Source organism: Passer montanus, unplaced genomic scaffold (genome assembly GCF_014805655.1).
Source record: "Passer montanus isolate IOZ18808 unplaced genomic scaffold, ASM1480565v1 scaffold32, whole genome shotgun sequence".
NCBI classification, from domain to species: domain Eukaryota; kingdom Metazoa; phylum Chordata; class Aves; order Passeriformes; family Passeridae; genus Passer; species Passer montanus.
The window spans coordinates 1,326,192-1,352,867 of record NW_024367930.1 but is presented as its reverse complement, the minus strand read 5'-3'; the positions used below and the strand labels follow the sequence as shown (position 1 = coordinate 1,352,867).

At 37.4% G+C, this 26,676-nt stretch overlaps 1 protein-coding gene across 6 annotated transcripts in view; it reads right to left on the bottom strand.

The window, feature by feature from the left end:
- Window positions 1–799: 799 nt before the first annotated feature.
- The window catches only part of CDK13 (cyclin dependent kinase 13), a 46,846-nt gene continuing 20,969 nt past the window's right edge, over window positions 800–26,676 (bottom strand). The window contains exons 6-14 of one of the 6 annotated variants that reach the window (XM_039715011.1): window positions 21,646–21,835; window positions 19,127–19,183; window positions 16,330–16,431; window positions 16,135–16,212; window positions 13,930–14,046; window positions 12,882–13,013; window positions 10,413–10,618; window positions 6,952–7,515; window positions 800–5,875 (exon numbers count right to left, since the gene is read on the bottom strand). In XM_039715011.1, coding sequence (XP_039570945.1) covers window positions 5,019–5,875; window positions 6,952–7,515; window positions 10,413–10,618; window positions 12,882–13,013; window positions 13,930–14,046; window positions 16,135–16,212; window positions 16,330–16,431; window positions 19,127–19,183; window positions 21,646–21,835 — 2,303 coding nt within the window. In that variant the 3' untranslated portion in view covers window positions 800–5,018. The remainder of the gene's footprint in view (window positions 5,876–6,951; window positions 7,516–10,412; window positions 10,619–12,881; window positions 13,014–13,929; window positions 14,047–16,134; window positions 16,213–16,329; window positions 16,432–19,126; window positions 19,184–21,645; window positions 21,836–26,676) is intronic. The other 5 variants (XM_039715014.1, XM_039715015.1, XM_039715013.1 and 2 more) reach the window with 5 other exon arrangements.

The following is a 26,676-nucleotide window of genomic DNA, read 5'->3' as shown; positions in this document are numbered from 1 at the left end:
TTGGGCTGCAGCTACACATTCTTGTCAGCCTAATGTCAAACGACACCTGCATAAGTGCTGCTGGCCTCTGTAACTTCCAACTGCATTTTCACTGCTTATCTATTGACTTTATCAGTAAGTGATGAAGCAGCACTCTGCCCAACCTTAAGTTTAAGAGAACTGAAGATAACAGCAAGTGCCATATTTTTGGATGGAGGTATAACATTTACCAAACGATTCAAAAGTCTTCATTAGATAACTAATACAGTAGGAAAAAATCAACAAAAGCCTCAGGTATTCAAAGCACAGTTGCTTAAGCCAGGCTCAGTTTACAGTATCTCACTAGACACTGAAAATACCAGGCTCTTTGGGTTTGATTTCCCATTGCTTCTAACATGCACAGCATTCTTTCAAAAGAGACAGCAGTAGAGAATATTAACTGCACCTCTGCTTGGACACTGCAAAGAAAAAATGTCATGTTGTCTATCGCCCACCATCCTGAGCAGCTGACAGGTGCTGAAGCAGCAGCTTCTGAGCACTGCCAAAGCTCCTGTCCCACACCCACACCCCAGCACTCTGCCTACTCTTGGGGCACCATTGGTGCTTGAAGGGATGCTCTGCTGCACCTTTGCTCCCACATCATCCACACTGCCAGCAAAGGCTCACAGTGCCAGTCCCTGCGGAGCTCCTTTGAAACAGGAGCAGTAAATTGGTTTTACTAATAACTTGCAGAATTTCAATACACTGAAAACATTCTCAGTTTAACCCAATATTCTTTTGAATGCCATTTGACAATCAGAGAGGGAAAACAAGGAAATACTTCAATTTTCATGTATTTTATTTACAGGCCGCACAATACATTTTATATACAAATGGCTTAAAATAACAAAGAGTAAGCAAGCTGAAGCATAACAATTTATTTTAAATTAAGTTGTCTCGAAATAACTCCTGCAATAAAGTTTCTTCACCCTGATAAGCAAGTTAATTTGATTTTAAGTCAACCCAAGGTAATTTTATTTTTAAATATAGAATTCAAATAAATTTTCTGGTGATTCCTTAATTTCATGACACACTCTGCAAACACAGAACATCCCGAAACTCTCAAGAAGGGTAATAGCCAAAATTTCCTCATGTAAAAAACACTATAACAGAACAGACTGGAGAAATGTTGTATGTAAAACACTTGCATGTTTTATTAATGAAAAGAAGAATGCAAGTAGTATGTCTGACATTTTTCTCTCTCGGAAACAGAATTTACGGTCCAAGACCTAATTTGCCTGCAGACAAGAGGTATCCTGTGTTACTTCAGTACTTTAGAAGATAATTGTGTGGTAAAAACTGAACTCATCCAACTGTAAACTTCACCAAAACTGAAAGCAAAAGGAGAAAAGTGCTCAAAACCCTAAGAACTTAAATGTGGCACTTACTGCCTCTGCTTCTAGAAAGCACCTGACACTACTGTGAGATGGAGAAAATTTAAGAGAAACCACATTTTATGAAAACATGAGGAAATATAGAAATTTGCCATTTTAAAATTATTTTACCAAAAAATTAAAATAAAGCATTTAAGGACACATGTATTTTTATACCTCTTCCCTAGTATTGCTCATTCTGTTCAGGATAATGACAAGTAGAGATCCACAAAAGTGGTTTCCTTTTCCTTTGGCTGAATTTAAGCATTATAATAGTCTTAAGTGTTTTAAGTCATGGTCATAAGCAGTTCAGTCATGTTCACTTTCCTCCTCTTGGTATGACTAAAGACGACAATATAAATAATGAAGTACTTGCTATTTGATAGTCCATTATTACAGTATTTCACTACATTTATTTAGAAATGCAAACACATAACACTTCTCAATGTGGTATCCAGGTCTCTATAGCTCACTTGGGAATTGCAGCACAGAAAACATAAACCCAAAGGAATGAGGGAGAAAGTAATAAAAGCCACGTCTCCATAGAAAAATAACACTGCTTTCAGAATGTCTACTACTGCATCAAAAATGCAAGAGCCACATGATGTAAAATGCCAGACTAGTACAGGCTCTGCTGAGTGGAGTTCACGCATAAAGGGTAAAATGCTGCCATAAGCACCTCATCATGTGATTTAATTCAAAAGAAAAGTTGACAGGTAATACACAGGTCCGGTACAAATTAATGTGGACCTACTGTCCTTAGATCCAGGCAGTTCCCTAGCTGCTATCCTGCTCAGACACAGCTCCAGGCCAGGTGAGAGTGGCTGCAGGCACCAATCCTCCAGCCACACCCTCAAGGGCAGAGCTCCACACCTGCACCAGCCCAGGAGGAAAGGTGTCAGCAGAAGAGCCAAGAAGATTCCCTGGATTGCAGAAAAGACAATCTCTTCAGAGTTATCATTATCACGTATAGAAATACATTAACTTTCTCTAAATTATCCCAACACTGTTGTACCAGGCAAATATAGTGTTCAAAGTCACAGGCAATAATCCTTAAGCTGGAGAAACATCATTGTACAGTATTCATCTGCTACAGTATGCCAGAGTTTTGTTTCTGATTCATCTGGAAGCTTTTTGTACCTCCTCTCTCTTCACAGTCAGGATTACTTGTGCTGGGGCTGTTGGGGTTTTTTTTTTCCCATGGCCAAAGACTGAGGTCCATTCTGGCAGAACAATGTCTGAAAGTGCTGCCAGCCCATAAACAAACTGCACACTCATCTATAGATGCAGAGGGAACTGACTTCTCTACATTGAATGAAGCTAACTAAATGACTTGAAAATTTATGTCCAAAAGGGAAGGTAGGAGACACAGCTTCCTCCTTGTATTTTTGTATTGGAAGTCAATTAATTTAGTTCTCTGAGATCTATTTTCCATTTGAACTTACCTGTGTTTTTAGCCAACAACTGCCAGTAGTTACACTTCAAGTGCAGGTGGGTAACCTCAGACTGCACATCTTTAGAGAAACTAAGTGCATATAAGCTTTGAAAGCTTGATTCTAGGAAAAAAAAATACCCAAAACAAGAAATCTATGTGTATATTTGTGGTCTGGTGTTTTTAAAGATTAGTAAACAAAAAGCCTTAGCTCACTGTCTGTATCGAAATAAGACCAATAGTTTTTGTCTTTAAAATTTTACTAGCAGAAAAATGCTATGGGGATGTCTTTACTCAAGGAAAAAAAATGGTTCTGTGCACTGTCATTCCCATAAAGCTTTTGCCTTTCTTAAGCACAGGCTATTCAGGTTGTAGGTATTTGTTTTTGACCTGACCACTTTTATTTTCAGATGGCAGGATTTTCTACTGTGTCTAGTGAAGGCAACTGCCAGACTTGGGGACAGGGTAAGCAGCAGGATTCTCTCCATTCCTCATCTGCCAGATCCTCAAACACTAGACAGAGTTAGCAAAGAGAATTTCCCCATGCTCTACAGTGTGGGAATTAGCCATACATGAGTCAGGATTTTAAATTAAAACTAAAAACCAACAGCTTTGGCTTCTATTCTGAAAATCCAAAAAGTCATTGACAAGACATTTGTAATAGTGTAAGTAAAAATTTTACTTTTCAAAAAGTAGTTTTTAAACACTCAGTTACATAAGGTACCGATTTGTCAACTGGATAATCAGTTGGAAAATTGTTTCCAATATGGGCTTCAAGACATTCTTTTACGTACAGCCAAAACATAACCATACCTCCTCTCTGCAGGAGAGACTACTTGTTGTCAGAGGAAACAACAAAAAAAAAAAACATGCTGGAAATTGTAATTAGTATGAGGAGTGGCTCTTGGTAAGAGTTTTAACTATAATAATCCTAGTTGTTCCGAGACACTCAATTCCAATATTAAAATATTCTGTGGATAGCAGATATAAAATCAATTAATTGGCACAATCACAAGTTTACAGCGAATTACAACTAGTGTCAGACATTTTGTCATTGCTTTAAATACTGGTCATTTTTCCTTTGGTTACTTCCTACAATGCAGTACTTGGGGTAAAAAGACAAACAGTGTCAGCTTTTCACACAAAGAAATTACTGCTGTTGACATTTAAAAGAAAAAAAACTATTTCATCACTTGGTAAGGACATATAAAGTATAGTTCATTTGGCAGAGGAACTAAAACACTTAATACAACTCCAATAGGGAGCTGAGGAAAAACTACACTCTTCATTCTTCTCCTCACTTTCAACTTTTCTCATGAAGTTCAATTTGGAAATTACAATTTCATCTAGGTAAAATCAGGTCTCTAAGTAACTGGCCCATGTGAAGTAAACACCACAAGATTATGACCTGCTTGAGTTTCTTATTATTATCTGAATTCTCTTTTTAATTACCTAGGTTTAGGCATTATGTTCACAGCGACCTATGAAGTACTTCCAAATTTTTGCACACCTTAAGCTTACATGTTAAGGCACTTACCATTCAAGTAAAACAGTTTTTATATAAACAAGCGTGGGAGATGGAGAGAACATTTTACCAGAACACCCTTTTGTTTTTCTCTTGAAAAAAAAGTTGACCAAATATTTATAAAATTTTACATCAAGAGAAAGGTTGTGTTTTATTATCCGAAATGAGCACGAAGTACACCTTCCACAATAACACTGAAAGCAGTGCAAAGACTGACAGTGACCTTTGACTAAAAGTAGTTCTGTAAAAAGAAAAATACCAAATAAATCAGTGCCCTGCTTTGATTGTTGTAAAATTTCATTCTTTTTACATAAAAGTTGGTCCAAACTTACAAAAAAAGCACAAATGTGCATAGTTCAGAAGATCTGAAAGAGTGCCATAAAAAGCTGATGTCCCTAAATTTAGCATCCACTTAAAACTGCCAAAATACAAAATAAAAGTCAGAACTAGTTTGTGAACATGTACAATCAAGTCATCTAGTTTTTAGACAGCATGAGTTGTAAGCATTTTTAAATTTTTTTCTACTGTATGCAAGATCCTTTTCCACATAAAAATAAAGCTGTTGAATTAACATTATTCAAGTCTGTTGAATTGCTGCTTTAAATTGCAGCTAGGGGAGAAAGAGAAGTTTTTCCAGATAAAAATGATGTGCCTGAGGAAAAACAGATACTCAATACGGTAATCCTCTGCCTCGCCCTCTCACTGCAGAGGTGCTAATGTGTCCCCTGTATCCTTGGGAATAGCCAGGTCCTTGGGCAGGAGAAGTCCAAGTCTGTCCATGCATGTGGCTGATGCCAGTGGGATTTTCCTGTAAATTACTTCCATAGCTATAGTTGTGCATCTTTGTGGGCAAAGAGTGTGCATTCTCTGGCCCTGTGGAAGCATCACTGCTGCTCCCCAAAACTGGGATTGGGCCGTGGCTGTATTCAAACCTATGGTCTTTATCTCCACTGAACAGCATGGGGCCAGCATTGAGGTAAATGTCTCCATAACCAGTTACTGAGCTGGGAAAGGATTCTGGAAAGCCTGATGGAGGAGGGGCAGCACCAGAGTGAGATGAAGCAGTACTGTAGTTATCCAAAGACTGAATATCTGAGTTTCCAAGGAAACTCCTCCTTTCTAATACTCCTGATGATCCGCTTCCTATTCCATCGCTAGTGCTGTAACAGGCAGAAGAGAAGGACGATGAGCTGAAGTTATCCTTGTAGTCTGGGCCTGTTACATAGGAGTCTCTAGCCTGATAATCCACACTGGTTTGTACTGGCTCCTCCGTTGTCGCCTGAGCTTGATGCTGAGCCAGCAGCTGCAGAAGAGCTGCTTTCACTCCCGCGTGAGGGTCTGCTCCTGAAGAGTTACTTATAGGCAAATGCTGATTCTCTGTCCGATAATCAAGGTCTTCATCGGTGAGTGGTGGAGGCTCTGGTGGCTCGGGAGGACGCTGGTCTGGAGGCAAGATTCGAGGGCGCTCCTGCTCAGGTGTTCGGTTCAGAAGCCTCATCTCAGACTGCCTAACCAAATCCTCTTGACCTAAGAAGATGAAAAAAAAGATCTAAAATAAAAGTATACAAATAACAAGACCAGAAAGAAAAGGACTCCTTCCTGTAAAAACACAGAGGTTTGTTAACTTCAATTCTAATTAATTTATTAGTTAAATTTCTCAGTAATTATATTGAGTATTTTGGACAAAATTTGACAACGGCTCATTTGCCTCAGGAGCATGATGCAGGTTATTCCTTAAAGTAAAATTACCAAGCAGTCAGTTAAAGAAAAACAGTACAAGCTCCTTAAAAAAACCCACAGCAAAAGCAAACAACCAGGACAAAAAGTAAGCAACACAAACACTAACAATTCAAAGAAGGATCAAAAAAGATTCACAGATAAGGACAGAAGTCTCACAGGACACAGGGCCACCCTATCAAAGAGCAGCAAAACTTAAGGTTTAAAATAAACACAAACAAAAAAGCACACCTCTCAAAAAGCCCCCCAGACCTTCCAAGAACAGCCCCAAAGCACTTGAGAATATTTCTTTCAACAGCTGCAAACAACACAATATATAATAACCTGAATTTGCAACTCAAAAATATGAACAGAGTTCTAAACTGAGAGAAGACTACAGAAGCCACTACTATACCTCAATGGAAACCTTTAGCCATGTGTGTGTCACAGTCAAGGATAACCACTGAATTTGACACTAAGGAACTGCTCTAGTCAGCATTAGAACCCAAAATAAAATACTGTCTCACCAAAATAAACTTCACCTAAACACACAGTCAAAACTGGCAAATTACATCTATGCATCTGCTAGAAAAGACTGTCTTCACCACCACACTCACCACTAAGAAAACATCAACCCCCACAATAATGATCAATGTTTCATCACTAATACCTGTGCACCTCTTAGGTTAGCTATTGACTGCTCTGTCTGTTAGACCTGTCAGACTAAGAGACAAATTCTCTGATCCAGACATAAAATGTGACCAAATCAATTTAATCTCCTATACTCACACAGATTCATATGGCAAACATGTTAATTCTCTACTCCCACACTATTACATCTCCAGTGCTCCAGGTATTTGCTGGTTAGCAATAAAGGTCTTCAGTACCTGCAGACATATATAACGACTTGATCACATGTGGGTAGCCAGGTGCCGGAGATTCCACGTCGTCCCGGCTGACAGACACTGGAGTGGCGGGCTCTGGAGGCTGCCTGAATTGTAACGACATTTCATTTCCTGATCCATTTTCCTTCTCCTCCAACACAAAATCTTTTTGTTTTGTTTGCTGAGCCTTTATTAACTGAGAAAACAGAACAGCAAATGCACTCTGCACAGCTGCCTGGGCAGCATCAGTCTCCACTTTAGTCTGACCCAGCTGAGCAGGTGGCACAGGAGGCTGTGTGACCATCGGCTGTTTTAGAGGCTCCTGCTCTGGAGGTGGTGGCGGAGGCGGCGGTGGTTGCTGCTGCTGCTGTTCTGACTGTTTTTCACCTGCTGACAAAATTCCAGCAGGAAGATTTATTTTATTTAGTTGCTGTTGAGTCTCTGGGTTTACCTTAATATTCAATACTTGGGCAAACTGTGCCAAACTAACACTTGTTTTAGACTGTAGCAGGTTTAGCAGGATTGCCACTTCATTCTGGTTTAACTGCTGTCCAGTGCTTGTTTTTGCTAAAGACAAAAAAGGTGTTTTTAAGTATTATTTAGAACTGGCATATTTCAGAAACTCAAGACTAATCTAGCATGGCTGACACAACTGGCAAAGCATGGGTTTGGACAACACAGAAATGGAATGCTTCTACATATTAACTGTCTTTGGGGAGTATCTATAGGAAATGGAACAGTAAGATCCAACATAACCAAAGTGACTTCCAGGAGGTGCATGCATGCACTTAGACAAATGGAAAAAGACCAAGCTACAGCTCAATATTCCACAATATAACTAATCTGGGGCTTAAGGCCACCTGCTTTAGGCAGCTGTAAGATTTCCATAAAATTTCTTGTCTTTGACATATCACAACCCTTTGTTAAAAAGTAGCCATCTGCAAAATCCATTTCCAGTCATATTCCAGCCCATTCTAATTCAGCATCTGGGTTTTAACACCTGTCCAAGTGACCTAGCTCTAGATGGCATAGGAGCTCACAGTATAAATGCAAAAGGCAGTGTTGACTTTGAGGGAAAAGAAGTGAATCACTCAGTAGCAAGAAACATGTGATAATATATGGTTAATTCAATTAAATGGAGTTTGCCACAAATAAGTGCAGATTACGATGATGCAGGGGAATATGAATAAGGAAGTTTGAATATCAAAGTTGTTTTTCAGCTTCAAACACCATTGTGGTGATTTATTTTGAAAGAAGTGAAGCAGCATGGACTGCAACATGGCCTATGAGCAACTTATTTTGATAAGAAAAGTTAAAAATTAGAAAATTAGTGTGTAAGCAGGCTGGCTGAGCTCTGAATTTTTCTCAACCTAGGTCAGCACAAACACATTCAGTCCTCTTCTATCATTGCCATTAGGCTATCTTAGCAATATATTAATTCATGGCAGATTAGAAACTATGCACAACACACAAAGGTATTAAGTATTTGCCTTGCAAGATTTAAGAACAGCACAGCTGGAAAGTGCTGCAAAACCCACAACCCACAACTCTACTTGTGGATGGGCATCAGAATACAAGCACTTGGAACTGACTTAAGCGGAATCCAGGGACTTCAAAATTGCTTTGTATTCTATATGAATATAACCCATCTTCTATTCGGCAATACAAAAAAAAAAGAAAATCACAATTTCTTATGCCTTATGCTGACTCTCACTAAGATGTTGTGATTAACAGATTTTGTCACATCTGAGGATGGTATACTCAACATTAAAAACTTCTCTCAGACTCTCAGTGAAAATTCATCAGAAAAATGCCAAACAGGGAAACTAATCTACCTGTTCCATATTCTTTGGTTAGCTTTAAGTTCATTCTAAGAGGAAACTGTATTCTGGGAAATCTGTCATAAAGATTTCACAAAATTATTGAGCTCTGAACAGCTCCTGTTAAATTTCAAAATGCAATAACTAGGGATTCCACTTATGAATCAGAACATCAGCAATTCACACAATGTATTTTTAACCTCTCCTTTTGGGGTGCTAAGAAACAAAAGCAAGAGTTTTGGCTAAAGCATGTATTTTGTCATGGAGTTATATAATGTGATTTATTATTAATATTATCTAAGGTTCATTACGGCTTCCAGAAGTGTTTTGTTTAATACAGGAAATGCCTCTATGCACCACTGAAAATTAAATTGTCTTCTTTTCTATCTAGACATATTTTTCTGTGTATTTTACATATGGGTAAACAGCAATATAGGTCAGAATGATTCCTTGTCTATTTGCTTCAGGTTTTTTGCATAGTCAGTGTTAATGACTAGTAGTAGTCTCTCATCAGGCTGTTATGTTACAAAAGCACAAAGAAGATAACTATCCTTTGGACTCTTTAAACTTCTAATATAGTTTCATTGATGGGAGAAAAAGTTACAGAAAGTCATTCTTGAAAATGCTGCCAAACATATGGATTAGCCTAAACATATGGATTAGCAGAATCTTGCAGCTGGTTTACAATGAGAAACCAGATGAATGGAGCAAGAGTCAATAAACTGCAATAAAATATCATCAAAATAGCTACTTTTAATGTATCTTTGCACAGAATATTTGGAACTCTGCTCTACTGTTAAATTAAGGGTTGATTCAAGATGGTTAATATATAGAATTGTCAGCTGCTATGAATGCATAAACTGTTATTTAGCTGATCTCCTCTATCAGTGCCATAGGATTTATGCTTACTTTGCACAATCAAAAATGGTCTAACATTTAACTTACAGGTATCCATTTGGTGTTGTTACTCTTTGTATTTCTACATATTTTGTAAGAACTCTCACTTAACTGCTGAGTATCTCAAACACTCTCTGTACTGGAATCATTACTTTGTTGTATTTGTAAAACTTATCTTTGTTAAAGTTTCAGAATTACTGGCAGTGCAATTCACAGAGGTAGATACTTCATGTTATACCAGCTTCTGGGGGGGATGGTTTTGGTGTTGGTGGTTTTTTTTGTTGCTCGTGGTGGGGTGTTTTTTTTTTTTTTTACAACTTGATTTAGCCCCAATAACCTGGAAAGCTGAAGACTAACGTAACATGCAGATGGAATCTGTTCCATTTGAAATTACAATTGCTCTACACTCTGCCTTCTGATCAGTTTATCAATACCAATAAAGCTCATCCAATCTATGGAGATGATGAAAAACTTTGAACAGCTACTGGCTTAAAGAGCTAAAATCCCCTCAAAATACAGAGCAAGCAAGTTAGTTGCTCTGACCAGGCTGAAAAGTTAGGTAAAATTGGAAAGGAACACTTACATTTCCAAAAGCAAAGGCAAATCTTTTGTAACAAAGATTAAACTTACAATACTGTTCCTCCCTCAAGAATCCAGGAGATGCCAATACTCTGAAAATAACATCTAAAATTTCTAGAGGTGCAATCCAAGTAGTAGGAAATTATAAGAACTGAAAATATTACTGACCAAGTGCTACACTAGAGCTGCCCTGAGTTTTGAGTTGGGAAGAAGTTTGCATGCCTTGTGGGGTGTTGGTTCTGCTCTCATCCATGCCTAAAGACAGATCCTTCCTAGGGACTTTAGCTGCTGTAGAGTCATCAGTCATGCCCATCTGCTTCTGTCTTCTGCGTTTCTTACTCCACAGCTCATGGCAATCCTGCCACAAAGGAAGGCTGCAAAGAACAATTGGAGATAATCAGTTTTATTACTATTTTTTTTTTTAATCATACTGGCAAAAACACTTAAATTATACATAATGTAAATTCTGAAAGGTGAACCTACTGGAACCCAGAAATACATCAGGGAGCATTCAAAAGCCAGCAAAATCTCAGACCTGCTTTTTCTGACTGAAAACTCTGAGTGCCTCTTTCAGAAGCACATATCCTTCTGGCAGAAAAGGGGAAAAAGTATCTTGAGAATTATTTTCCTAATTATTTGTGCAATTCAAAACTTCAAAACCAATGCTGCACAGTTGCTATGAAGTATACAACTTGCATACTACTAAATTATCAATCTGAAAGCATTTTTTTCAGGGCCCTTCTGTCTGCTTAAAAAGCACTGCTGAGTCATTAGGTCACATATTTGTCCACAGTAACAGACACGGCTATCTTGTATTTATAGTGTGTAGCTCAGGCAATCAAGAAAGTAGGGGGATAAAAAAGGAAAAAACTGCAGAAATAAGTTGCATGAATAAATAACACTTGACACTACCAAAGCTGGGATACCAGGAAGAACAAGGGGATATTCCATATAAGACATATGAATGCAGAGGCAAAATTCTCCTAAGAAACTTATCTGCCACCAATTCTGTCCTTCCATTACAGCTCCCTGCAGGCATCTCAATTCTGATTTCTCAGGAACACAAAGACCCACAGAAATACTGAGATGGGCAGTAAAAATAATTGTTTATGTCTTCCTATTGTGTATTAACTGTCTTAGCAGACCTGTCACCCAGAAACATGGAAAAATTAGCTGACAAATTACAAGAGACACTGGAAAGGCAATTATGACAATTGTCTCCTTTATTCTCTCCCTCCACCTGCCAAGTATTTTCTAAAAAACAAGTGGAAGCAAGAACTCATTTTGAGAAGTATCCTATGGATACTTCTCATCCTTCCAATCAGCATGTCACTTTCTTTGGACTAACAGCTTCTCCTTCCCAAAACAGAACTTCAGTCTCTCAAGAGAGCAGTTGATACTTTCCTGTGGTGTGCCAGAAGTGAGTGTGGCTCCTCTTAATTTTTAGAAGGACACCAGTGACTAGTTTGTTTTGAATTTCCATATATCAGCTTCTAGAATGGATGCATTACCACATCCCTGGGGAAAAGATGATCTTCCCATTCAATTACTTTAAAACGCACACAAGCAACATGCTGTTCAAGTGGTTTTGAAACTTCAGCAAACAGCTTGAGATTGTTGATTTCTGATTTTCACACAGTGATACAGTCATATTCAGGCAATGAAACCTCTTTGGCTGATGTTTCAGAACATTAGTAACGTTTGCCCAGAGAGCAAAACATCAAAAACCATCTGGATGCAATCCTGTGCCAGGTGCTCTGGGATGACCCTGCTTGAGCAGAGGCTGGACCAGATGACTCACAGTGGTCCCTGCCCACCTCACCCATTCTGTGATTCTGTATAACAACCTTGTGTATATAACAGGTAAGTCTAGAAAGAATTTTAATAAAATCCTTAGATTAAAAAATCCTTAGATAAAAAGAAGTCAGTACAGGCTGCCTTGAAGGTTCAGTTTACTCAAACAATATCATAGATTCTATGTTCTGGCAGCTATACTGAGGAAAGAATGAGACCTGCAGATTCTCTAGTACCTTTTCATTGTTTTCCTTAGGACATGCTCCAATATGATTTGTACTGATTAAGATGACTGCATAGTCGCTGCAAAAATCCTACAAGACATTGCAATACACTTCCTCTAGAGAAACTGACAGGAACAACCCTGCACAACTTCACTTTTCCTGCTTGTGAAACCAAGGCTCTCATCTGGCTCATTAAACGATTGTATTTCACTTTAACTCTCAGGTACCCGTGGAGAACACTATACACACTGTCATTCTATCGTCAAAGACAGCAATTCAGATTCATGGAGGATCTCAAAATCCCCGGAAAAATTAGGCACTGATAAACTGAGATAACAAGAAAATTATGCTTTTTAAATATTAGAAATGTTCATAAAAGAGTATTTTATTTAAAGGTAGTAACTCAATAACTAGTTCTAGGAATAACAAATCAATTCTGTTATCTATTACATGAGTCACTTAGCTACACAAGCATTTTACTACAGAATCACCTTTCAACAACTATACACGTCAGCATTTCTGCCACCATCTCCTTTACTGAACCACAAAGAACTTACTGAAATCGGTGCATGTTCACACTTCCTAGAGGTCAGTAGCATTACCAGTGGAAATTACTTACTCTGGAGGAGGCATTTTAGATGGTTCCACATCTCGCAGAAACTCACACTGAAGAGCTTGTTCAGCTGTGCAGCGCTTGCTGGGATCCAGGGCAAGCATATAATCGAATAAATCCAATGCAGCTGGCGGAATGCTACAAAAGTGCAAAACAGAGGAAAGCATTACATCTTTATTTTGTGTCACACACATCTGTGAAAAATTTTAATGAACACACCCCTTCCAAGATGATCAGTAAGTCCTCAGGTAACTTATACACTAACAAAACACACCCACAACCTGAGCTGGATAGTAGGAGGCAGAAAGAAATTTCACCTTTTACTAACTGTGCTATTATATAACCCAAGCTTTCTTTGCCTTGTGTTGTTTCATTGCTTGTACTTACAAAAAACCACACCCACATTTTAAAACTCAGACTGTATTATTACATGTTGAAATTTACCACCAGACTTTCAACTGATTCACAGACAATAAGTCTATTGCTTCAAAGACATTAGTCTCATTAGTATGAACAGGATGATGGATTTCTCTTGAAACCCACTTCACCTGAAGGAGGGGAACAACTCCCTTAAAATAATCTAACAGCTGTTTTCCATACCTTTCACTTGTGATATATGCATAAAACTAGTCCAATGGTAGTACTTTAGAACACACGGTTCAGGTAACTCCTCTGTGTTGAATGAGTTTATGACGCAAAAGACTAATGTTAACCAGACTACATATTTAGCTGTAGCCAGTTTTACCAATAAAAAACAATTAAGTACTCTGAACTGTTTTTTGGACAGGGCAACAAGCAGGTGTACCAAACAAATATTTCCTTAGGTGAAAGTTGACAGGTGGCTGAAATTTTAGGTCCTTCTTTCCTCTTCTTGATGCTCCTATTAAATAAGGGTTAATACAATCTCTGTGGGTGTCATGGGAAGGACAAAAACCTAAAGCCATTTTTCTTTACACTTGATCTATGCTTGTTCTCTGGAAAATACTGGAGTTCATAAAGTCTCTGGGAGAATTTAATGTTATTACAGTTGACTAAACTAATTCTTCATCCTTACAAAGCAAACTCTTCTCTCAGTTTTCGACGATACTGCTTCTTTGGTTTCATTGTGTTGAAATAAGCTAATTTTATAACATCAGGCCACACTGCAGGACAAGGACTTCCGCAAATCCGGCTGTACCAAAAAGAAGGGAAAAAGGGGATGAGATCCAAAACCAAAAGTGAGCACAGCTGTCATTTTTACTCTTGCAAGTACAGTGAAAACAAAAATAATTTTCAATTTTCATATTCAGGTTATTGTTAGCTAAAATTTCTCCACTGTCAAATGCCCAACACCATTAAATAATGGTGAATTGTCTACAAAGGGTGATCACCCCACACAGACTAAACTTATTGTTTCTGCCTCAGTCCAGACCAAATATCCTCTACACCAATGTTTTCAAAAATGTAACCAACTACATCTGAAGAGCTCTCCAGGTATCTGACTAGAAAAACTGGATAGCTCACATTTAGAGTAACTTTTATGTCTTTACCTCCCAATGCGACTGAAGAAATATATACCAAATAGGTGAAAAAGCAGTTTTCACTGAGAACTTATTTATTGCTGATGACATAAGGGAGAAATACCAAACAATTCAGTAAGTCCTAAAGGCAGAAACTACCATACAGAGAAAACCTCTGTATTTTTTACTTCAGTTATGAGTTTTATGCCTCAAGCCTCATCTACCTTCAGAAATGGAGCTGCCAATACTCTTAGGCCCCACATTCCATCGCCATCCTTTTTTCCAATATCTAACTACAAGTTGATCAATACTACATTTCTCAGCAGAAAAACTAATATGGTATTTCCATATATACAAGGTTTCAAATTCCCATCCAGACAGTCATAAAAAGACATTTTGCAAGTATATTTCCCTAGTTCAGCCCTCCTTTTCATAAGATTTAAATGGTTATTGTAAGGGACGTAATGATTTATGCCCCTGGTGCTATGCAAACCAATCTGACTTTACACTGGTTGGGGTATGTAATTTTTAGGAGGGAGAATAAAAATAATTAATCTCTTACTATCAGAATGTACTTCAGCTCTACCTTTGATATATTTTGAAAAGATAAATGTAGAATTTTTGACTGCAACATGATCACTGCAGAGAAGTTCATAAAACTGATATATTATGTTCAAACAGCAAAAAATGCAGCATCAGTGAAGACAAGAAATGAGCAACAAACAGAAGCTGCCAGCAGAAGGACATCACAAAGTTTTAGTTTTGTACCAGAGATAAAACACAAAAAAAACCTTCAAATTACTCATTCTCATGTGCTTCAATGCCATCTAGTGCTCAAAACCAAAAATTCCCAAACTCAGGAGTTTAATTCTTCTTATGCCAAAAATGACCACTGATCTGCTCTGCACCACCTAAAACCTTCATTTATCCAGGCCAGCTAATAACACATTACACAGAAGCATGCTACTGTTCAATCTGTTTTGAAAACAGATTAGTAATATTTTTAGTAATATTTTAGTAAGTTAATTTGACCATTTACTGTTCACTTTCTCACTGTTCTCTTTCTGTAGGACTCACCCCCTTTTTCCCCTTGTTTCTAGGAAGAGAACCTCTCCTCATTTACAACGCCAATTATGATATCAGAGTCAGGAGAAGATTTTGCTTGCCGAATAAAGGGAAATAAAAGGGATGTTCTCTTTCCACTAAATTAAATACTTATCATTCTATGATTTATTGAGAACAAGGAAAGAAACAGAATTTTTATCTCCACCAAATGTCTGGCAGGTTGTAAAGGAACAGAAATATTCCCACAAAAGTAATAAAGCTAAGGTGTGTAGTAGGCTTGAAACAAGAGCTCATGGCTAGCAGCATGCCAAATACCTTTTCCTCCCAAATCCCACTTGTCATTATTGCCCAAGTTCTCATTTTGATTTGCTGCAAGCAAGCTGCAACACCATCTTAAAAATCACAGGCATTTTCATTACTCTCTCTTTACCATTTCAGTAACAGGCAACTCCAGCTACTCTACAAGAACCTATCTTGCTCGCCAAGGGTACATTGCTAGGAACACAGAACAGTCACAAAAAACCCTACATGTCTGTGCCAAAGTCACTTGTGTTAAATGCCCCTCAAAACCTCTAACATCTCGCCCAGGGCAGTAACTAACCACTTGCAAGTATTTGCAGTGCATTATCTCAGATTTTAACACTAAGAAACCTGTCAGTTTATGAAGCACCTATGTAGCAGTGCTTGCTAGTTACCTTATGAGTTCCAGTTGAGCAAGTTCTTGATTTGCTTGAAATATTGGCTTTTTTGTAAAAAGTTCACCCAGGATACAGCTGTAAAACAGTTTTGCAAAATTCCATCATTATGGCTTTTAGTACAGAATGACAGAAACTTTAGAATTTATTTCTGGCTTCTTTTTACCCCTGCTAGGCTTCTACCCAAACTCTTACCCACAGCTCCACACATCGATAGCTGGTGTGTATCTTTCTTCCCCAAGGAGAAGTTCAGGAGGCCGATACCATAATGTAATAACTTTGTTGGTATATGGTCGGCTGTTGGAAGGAGGAAAAAAGGAGAACTATCATTTTAGTACGATCACATTTCTAAAAAAATGATACCTTAAGGTCTTTACTTCTGTGATGCTGTTCAAGAACAGTACAATCTTCCACCCTCTTTTAATTTTAGTCCTGCAAAGCTGTAACTGCACAAAAGCAAACAGAATTACCTGATGAAGACTACAAACAGTCAGATTGAAGATATAAATAATAACCACACAGCCTCCTTGATGCTATGTGACTAGTGTATCTCCATTATTATTCAGAAAGCAATACTATCTATTTATTACATTGCTAGTCATCTCAAGAGCAGCACTCACTTAGACAAAACCAGTAGCTTCCATGCACCTATTGGCTATTACCATACTAAATACAGGACCTCTACAAGCACTTTAAAAAGAAGGAAAAAGTCACTTTTCCGGCATTAAGGAAGAGCAAAAGAGATAAAAGTCTTTTCTGGAACTGCATCATTCACAAATTTTGATTCCAAAGCCTGGAATGCTTCTAGTATCTTCCTATATTTCACAACATCTTTAATTCTCCACAGCACTAACCAGAAATTTTGGTCACTGTGAATAATCCTTCCCATTCTCCCACTAAATCAAAGATTTCTGCTAACACAGACACAGATTTTGTTTTGTGCACAGGCTGAACTACAGCATCAACAGTTCAAAATGGAAAGCAGAAAATAGATGCTCGATTTTGGTTTTCTTTCAACCAGGGTGCTTTAAAAGTGATTCCAGAATTCTTTCCGCTTTTTTCGGTTTTTCACTAGGTGAAATTTTTTTTCAGTTACCAACACAAAATAACACCAAACAGAAAGAGTAACAATAAGTATGAACAACCATAGAATGAAGCCTAATAAGCTCTTATAGCATTCTCAGTAGTACAGGTATCACTTCTGCAGAATCATCTGAGTCTTTCTTTCATTAAGGCACATAACTCCAATTCCTTTTTAAAAGGAATCCTTGTTTTTGGTAACAATTCCATCATTTATCATATTTATCTCTGAAGCAAGCATTCCCTATGAAATGTTTACATGGTGTGGACTGGACTATCTCTACAGATACATTGCTCATATGAATTAGTATGTGGTGGTTTTTATTTGAACACTTGCCTTGTCATGCAGTCTGTCATACCTCCTACTCCAAACACGTTAAGTCTACCAGAATAACATTTAAAGGAGCAACAACCAAATGAGAATTTACTTAAATTTTTATTTCCTCCCCATTATGCCCCTACTAAGTTCTGTACCTTTTCAAACAGTTTTAAATTCTAAACAACAGTAAACCAAACACAATGCATATTAATTAAAAACAGCAGCTCTTATACACTTGTTGATGTACATTAATTATATCTGTTACTGCAGGTCAGAAGGAAAATGAATGACAAAAGAATTGCCAAAAATCTACTGAGATTCTAATTACTGTTCCATGTTCAACTGGCAATTCTATTAGCTAGCTTAATTAAATCATAATCTTGGTTTCATATAATGGCATAATAATGTTGCTGTTTCATGCACAATAAAATGGGTTATTGGCATTATAAGGACACTGAATCTTTAATCCTTAATGAACAGTGAGTTTTACAAAGAAAATTTAAATTAATTTAAATCTAAACATTAAAAAGACCCAAGCAAAACATGGCAAACCAGAGGGAAGAAACCCATTAGGCCAGTGTGGTGCATGTTAAAACAAGAAGGTAGGATAACATCCTTTTATTATTAAGTACATACAAACCAAAAAATAATCAGCTAGCAGATGCTTAAGATTATTTCACTTTGCTATGACACTCAATGGATTTCATAACTACTTATTTTCTTGAAATAAGAGTTCTGAGACAATAGCTCACTGAAACTAATGCTAACACGTTTATCAACAACCTAAGAGCTGTGTAGAAAACAATATCCATAATGTTAGCTTTATGGGTTTATTATTTCTCAAATTAGACATGCAGAAATCAAAGCAAGGTCAGGTATCCAACCATCTCTGTATCCAATTACCTCATGGACATATTGCTGTAGTGAATATTCAGCCTGGATTTTGAAAAGTCAGTTCCACATGACAAATACTACATCACAAAGTAAATACTAAATTTCTTAATCATAAAAAACTGTGCACCTGTTTCCTGGAGTATGAGCATAAAGAAGCCAAGAACAACAGAAGCACAAGTCACAAGGAGTTTCAGAATAACTTTTATTTAAACTTGTATCTCTGTTTCCAGCAGATTCAACAGCACTGACTGCCTAAAGAGTACAATGAACCTCTTGAAATGTAAAGTTAAATCATACACAAAAGTAATGCTTATTGAATACGAACTGTAGGATACCTTGTGTCAGAAAAAAAAAAAATTGCTTTCCCTAAATAGCATCTTTGGTATACCAACAGATGAAATATACCTCAGGTTTACAGGACCAGAAACTCAGGACTGTAAGTTAATTTCCAATCAATATATAGCCAGTCTCTACCATTATTTATCCAGAACACCTGGAAATGCAATACACTTGCACAAAGAGACTTTTGTGGTTTTATGCTGTGTAAGACAACATGTATTTCTTTCACTATCCTAAGCAATTACTTGTATTACAGTACAGTAAAACTTCCTCTGAACAAAACAGTCTTCTCTACCTCATAACAGTTACATAAAAAGATTAAACTTCTGAATGCCTTTTCACATTGCAATGGTATCTTACCTCTCTTCTGAGTTGTACAGCCGAGCAAGCCCAAAATCTGCAAGCTTTATCTGCCCTCTGGTGGAAAAAGCAAATAATTATTTAGTGGTTAATCCTGTTAAGCTCTCTTCCCCCAAAATCAGGTAAAGACTGAAACAGCTGCAACTGACCTTCCCCAAACCACATTAATGAAGAGGTAATGCTCTGCTATCTCTTCAGTAAACAGTATGCTAACTCCCTGAATAGCACAGACAAGTAAGACAAATTGGGTACGCTTATCAAATGGCATTTACGTTATTAGATGTTAGTAAAAATTTATGTTTATACCATGAAATATTCCAGTCAGTAACTCTGCAGGAAAAAACTGAGGGAAGAAACTGCTATTTTCTCAGTCCTTACTGCTAGCATGAGCCCTTGTACAGCAAACAATTATTAGCAGTCATACTTCTTTCTAGGAAGTCATCAAAGTCCTGTTCTGTGCTTGTACATTTTAAATACAGCCTTTACATCAGGGTGACTGACCAGATAAGGGCTTCTATTTTTGTCAGCAGCCAACGTGCTGAATGACATAACCCCTAACCCATTCCTGAGTTTTTCCATATATGAGGGGAAGAGTAGAAGAGAGCTCTTGCCTGGCAGTTCCCATAGCTAAAAGGCACTGCTCTGTGACCAGAAACTCCCACTACTTATAAAGTCTGGATGATTCAAAGAGAAAGCTATCTGCAAGCCTCTCTAATAAATGAAATGAATGTTGGACTCTTATATGTGGTTTTCCTTTTCTGTACTTTAAAAACTGTAAACTTTACTAACTGTAGACTTTATTAACGCCCATTACTTTCAAATACAGTCTATTTTATCAAATTATGGCAAGATTTGCTGCTAGTAAGATGATTTTATGGTAACAGCATGTTCATGACAATTTTCTGATGATACCATATACAGGTTATCGTTTCCATCAACTTTTCTCCTCAGACCTTTACTCTGATTTCTTGGAAAACACCCATAAACAAAGAAATGTTCCCCTCAAATTTACATGTTTATTTCTGAGAATGTGTTCGTAGAAGATTATTTGTATTTACTCAAAAATTCATTGAAGTTGCCTATGTAAAAGATGCATAATCCACATGTTTGGCTTCAGGCTGTAACTAGTAATAGGATTTTTGAAACACTGGCTTAAAAAATCATTCGAAGTTTTCTGGTGCTGGTGGAAAAACCTAAGGATGATCAGACACTGTTCTGGGGAAACCCAACTCTGCAACTTGGATTGGAGAGCACAGTAAAATAACAAGCTCCTCCTCTACCATAAGGCACTCTTCTCCACTTTCAGGTTACACCCAGCCTCTGAGTTCCCAAAGGTGCACACAGAAACACTAACCCTGGAGATCAGCAGATAATACGATTAGGTGTGTGGGCACAGTGAGTAATGGGGAGGAACGTGTACATCTGTTTAAGAATCTGTATCATAATCTGACAAGGCTGCAGTAGGATACCGAGTTGAAAGCAATCAAGTGTTAGTTCACTCTAAGGAAAAAAGGAGGAAGAAATAGCAAATTTAATTTGGAGAAAGCTAGGAGAAAACTAGGCCTATCAAAATAGACCCTTGATCCACTTTGCCTAGTACTTCATCTCCAACAGCAGCAGTAGATTTTTAGGAAGAACACGTAAACTCATTCCCTTTGGGGTTCATCTTCCTCATACTTAACCACTACCCACAATCATTGTGTTAAGGACGCTAAAACAGGTCCCTGTCCATTCCCATCAGCATGTGTCAATGATCCTATCTTTGACTGTATCTCATCTTTTTTTGAAACTCCTGACACTACCCAGAAAACTTCCTGTGACAACAAATCCCAGAAGCTGACTACCTACTCTTTTTTCTTAACTATACCCTTTTTTGCTGTTATAAGCCTTGCTGCTATGTTGCTCCCTGGATTTAGTACTCCAGGTTACAATGCAGAACAGTTGGTAACGAAGTCATCCACTGTCCTCACACTGGCTTTTTATTTGTTGCTGCTGTTGCACACTGAAAACACCACACTTACTAATATGATTTTTAATTACCATGTGTTAAAGTAGTAAGAAACAAATTATTCTCCCCCTTTGATGATGGCAATAACTGCAAGTTAAGGCATAATCAAATACTCTTTTAAAGCATTATCCTGACTGATGATGATGAGGACCTCAGAACTGTCATGAAGAACCAGCCTAGCCACACTGCCATCTTGAAATGAGATGGCAGAAAGAATACACTTCAAACACTTACATCCTACAAGTCTACTCTAATACATTTAAACTCAGATAATTTTCCCCCATACTCTGACTTAGCAGGATTAAAATTGAATCTAACATAGATTAAAACACAGCTGCAGGATCCAGTGTTAAGCAGGAACATTGCTGGATTAGTATTTTGCAACTGATTTTAAAGAAATGAGGCAATTTAGAAAATAAGTTTTGCTAATGAAATGCGAGGACTGAAATAACAATTTTAAGATGTTGTAAGCATACAAATTTTGTTATGTACCTTTAAGTAATATCCATACCTATTATTTAGTAGAATATTTGAACATTTGATATCTCTGTGCAAAAAGTTCTTCTTGTGGCAATAGGCCAAGCCCTCCATCAGCTGTCTCATAAAAGATTTAATATGATTTTCATTAAAATGAACCAAACCAGATTCCAGAAGTCCCATCAAGTCATGGTCCATATATTCAAATACCAGGTAAAATGCACCTACAAAAAGAAAGGGAAAGGGTAGGAGAAACAGAGAGAAAAACTGATTTAACAGCAGTCCAAAGCATTGCTGTTGCCTACTTTTTAAAATCAGAAGCATTTTTCATACAGCTACTTAGATTGTCTGCAGTATTTATAGCTGTATCTCATGTCCAATGAAATATAGTACAGTAAAAAGTTTTAATAAATTGCTGTTCAATATAAACAGTTATACTAGTCAAACGTATGTGAAAGGAAAAATAATGTTACTACATGGTGCTTTGTCTAGATGAACATACACTCTCTCTATAGCTTCTCTCTATAGCTCTCAATCTCCCTCCATTTTATTTCAAGAAAAATTAACTGTGTTAATATTACCTATGTTAAGTTTGGAGAGGAAATCTAAAAACAAAATATGTACAAGCAGTACTGTGCATTACTGCTCATCTGTCATGACTTAGTGATTAATTTTTTTTAAGACTGCCGTGCAACTGGGTCAGAAATAAGCTGGCCCTTCTCAGACTAAAAATACCTATAAGACAGGATAAAATGAGAAAGCAGAACTAACCTACTAGTAACAGCAGCTCTGCAAAGACAGACTTCATGTTTTAAGTTGCCACACGCATACATCCAGCACAAGAGAATCTGGTCTTATCTCATATTGGCCTGTATAATGCTACCAATAAAGCCATTAAAGCCAAGGCTCTTTGATAAGTATAAGTACTCTTCAAGAGGAAAAGTGTTGAGTGACTCAGAAGTAACAATAACCAATCTCCAACACAACCATTCCCAGTGCAATCTACTTTCTAGTACTTCATTCTTTTTCTTCTTCACCCTGGGACACACAGAACAGTGCAGCCCCTGCACAGTGAAGGAAACAACGCAGAAACCACATTCAGGCGGGTCTGTTTACCTTGCATTTCCAAAACTTCCTTAAATCTTCCACTACAAATAGTTTCTACCCAACAAGAAGTCATTACATGTTCTTGTTCCTAAAAAAGTTTAAACTCAGAAACTAGTGAAAGTCTTGGAGCAATAATGAGAAGTCAGCTTGATAGAAGCTGTACACATACACAGCCACATTCTAATTAACTCCTTTTCTTGTTTAGTAGCTGAAAACAGAAAAAAGAATGCGAGGTCTATCTGCTATTCAGGAAGAAGATTACTCATACACTAAGTGTTAAACTTGTAACAATGATTAGCATACATCAACTAAAACACAGGCCATTGCATACCTCGTTGTTTTTGACTTAGGTATTTTTGTCCTGCTGCGTATTATACAGAGAAAGTAAAATACTCATTATAGAATACCCCTGCTGTTGTGTACAGTGGGGGAGAAACAGAGGTGAATCAAGCAGCTACAACACAATACCACTCATCACTTCACAAGGAGAGAGGGAAGTATTAAAGTCTATAAAAAAATCTGTTGTATTACTATTTGCATAACTGAGTTCAGCAATCCAGTTCACCAGTTTTAACATGGAAAAGCACAGACGCTCCTAATCTTGATATTTTCAAATTAGATAGCTGGCAATCTACTGTTAGATCTACTTCAACAATGACTGAAGTATAAGCCATAACATATTTTTAAATGCCTCAAAACAAAACACCTGATATTAGTGCTGCAATGTACGAAAAACCTAGATATGTCCTTCAGAGGATGTTGGCTCAACAAAACTGAATCAACACCAGTGAATCTTGGTACCTTCTTGCTCTGGAGTACAACAGAAAATTAACTCTGTCATGGCAGCTGGCTGCATGTGTGTATATGACAAAGGAGAAAGATTGACTGTAGTACTGTTTAGTGAGAACAGCTGAACAGAGACCTCTTATTTACATGCAAAGCAGGATCCATGGCTTGAGCTATTTCCTGCTCTGTCACTAACTCCCAGGATTTTTTCACTTCTATTTATGCACTATAACCAGCAATCAGAATTGGTACGTTCATGCAAGAGGACAGCTAACAACAACAGAGAAGATTCATAAACAAAGTTGAGTAGTACCTGGGAGGTGACACCTGATTATTTACATTCTCTGCAACTCTTATTAGAAAACATACACTAGAACAGGATAAATACTACATATTACTTCCTTATGAGATCAAGAGCAAATGTACAGATTCATTACACTTGTGCATTATTGCCTATTTCCTAACTACACATTATTAAAATTTGTTTTAAAAATAAGAACTGGTAAAATCTTCATTTAGTATGAGAAAATATGAAAATTAGTCTATTAACCCTGGCAATCTTACCATTCAAGCCTAATTTTCAGTATTACTCAAGCTATCAAGCAAACTGAAGTGGAACTCCTGTTAATTTATTCCTAGACAAACATGGTGCCCTTTTCTGACACAGATCTGTAGTTTTTGCCAACAAGATCCTTATGTTATTCCACCTGATAATTTCAAATTTTCATCGCTTTTCATCACACTGGGGCATTTGATGATCCATAAAAGGGAATGCAGCTAGTCATTCAGGAAGAAGGAAACAGTCAGGGAAGACATCACAAATGAACTATGCACAGGCAGAAGTGTGCTTACTAGAGCTTAGTCTGAGTTCAAGTTCACAGCATACTTTAGTTGTATCAAAACAAATGCCACACAAATGTCCATTTCTCAAAAAAGGAAAACATAGCAGAAAAAAATAATAGTTACTTCTTTGATGAGGGCAAAACATTTTATAACTTGGAGGTTACATTTCAAAATTATGTTTTGCTTGTTGCCAGCTTTGCCCAGTTCTCATTTTGGGAAGCAGTGCCATAAAAACACCTAAAGCAGTCTCACAGTAAAATGCGTGCAATTCAAATGAACTCAGGATTACTTACTTGACTTTAAAGCTCCTCATCGTACAGCTGTTGTGTTAAAGACCTGCACTTCCCACCTGTGGGGCGGGAGAAAGCCTAGTCCATTTCTACATGCGGCAACAAAGCACTGACAGAAGGGTTGTATCCTAGGTGGCCCATTTCTTTCACTAACACCATGAAGTTCATCTACTGAGATAATCAGAAATCCTAATGTCACTACATGTTGACAGAGCAGCAGCTGGAACAGCTGAACAGTAGGAACACTGCCTATTTCTGAATATGGGATAAGAGAGTGCAGCTGAATCTATTAAGGAGGTACAGAGCAAAAAAAGATTCACATGGATGGAAATAATCCTCACCTTACTCCTTCTGACTGCCCTTGGAAAAATGCACTTTTCTGACTATTTTGTCAGTTAAGATGGATGGGGTTCAGCAAGTGAGATATCAATTTAGACTAATTAAAGGATTAACATCTCCTCCTCTCAGTCATATGTTTCAGTTCATGGAGCTCTAACAGAAGCAGTTTCTTAACACCTAATAAGCTCAGGTATAATGCAGTAAAGGTTTGCACACAAGAAAGCTGACTCAACAAAACATGGCACTAACAATCTGCAATAAACAGTGGATTTTCTGAGAGGCCAAAAAATACTAACAAAACATGCTTTGCATTTTTGTGACACAGGCTCTGGATTTCTTTGGAGTGTCTTCAAATCACACAGATCCAATCAAACAGGACACCATTTGTTCTCAAAGATACAAGTGTTCAGACTGGGAGGGGAGGATGGTGGTGCAGGGGAGAATGATCCGAAAGCCTCCATAGATGATGGCTTTTAAACGAGTGTTTTCCAAATGTAATTCAGAGAAAAGGTGTTCAGTGTTTCTCAAAATATCTAATTAGATAGAGATCTGATGACCCAGGAGACCAGAAAGGCCTTATTACACGCAAATTTCAATTAAATTCTAGTATAAATGCATTACAATAGTATCTTGAAATACAGAAATGCTTTAAAGAAACTCTAGTATCCCTGCCTAGTTCAGTGCATAGTACATACAATGCTGAGTTGTGAAAAACGTTTTCAACATTTGTTCTGTACTCAGTTTTCAAAATGAAAGTCCATCAGATTTTAATTCTGCTACTAAGCCTCCTCCAGCTTCTTCTATGCAATACACAGATTACTCTTACTATGGACTGATTAAATATAATTACATTACATTTACTGTTTTATTTCCTTAGCATTTCTCTTCCAGTACTCATGATATGCCATTCCAAGAGTTTTATGCAGGGTTTTATCAACTACAACCTGAAAACTAAAGAAGAAATTGCCCACCAATTCCTAAATTTCCTTACAATTAAATTCCTTAAAGGTCCTTACACTTAAATTTCTTAAAGGTCCTTCAATAGTAATCGTCTTTTTGTTCGACTTAGGTTTTATTAATCTATTTTCTGATTGCCAGAACAACAAATATAGCCATAGCTGCTGAATTAATCCCTTAAGACTTAAGAAAACATTGCTGCTATACTACTTTTTTACATTTTCACCCAATATTAAGTTTCTATTTAATGACAGTGTTATTCTCCCCTTTCAAGTTCAACCGCATTTTCCTCTTGCAGTAACTCCACATATGTTCTGAAACAGGGATACAAGCCAAGAACGTACAGAAGCCCTGGGAATAAATTCTCTCCTTGTTTTAGCATATAATAAAGGAAAATAAGGAAAGAAAAACCAAACAACTAAACTAAAACAAAAAACTTAAAGCAGACAATAATCTTTGATTAATAATTAGAGATTTTTCTCATTTTGACATGTAACAAGTTGAAAAGCCACACAATTAGGTCTGCGCTTATTCCAGACCAAAGCCCAGTACAGCACACAAATAGGAAGCACCACTCAAGCAGTCACACTATTCCTGATAACTTAGCTCTAGCATGAAAAGTATTCGGGGTAAATTTCTATCAGCTATTTTGGGAGCAGCAAGGCAAGCTGTAGAGCACTGGAGGTTTCTGAAATTCACACCTCTGCTTTTACTCAACTTCCTAGGAAACACAGACAAACCAG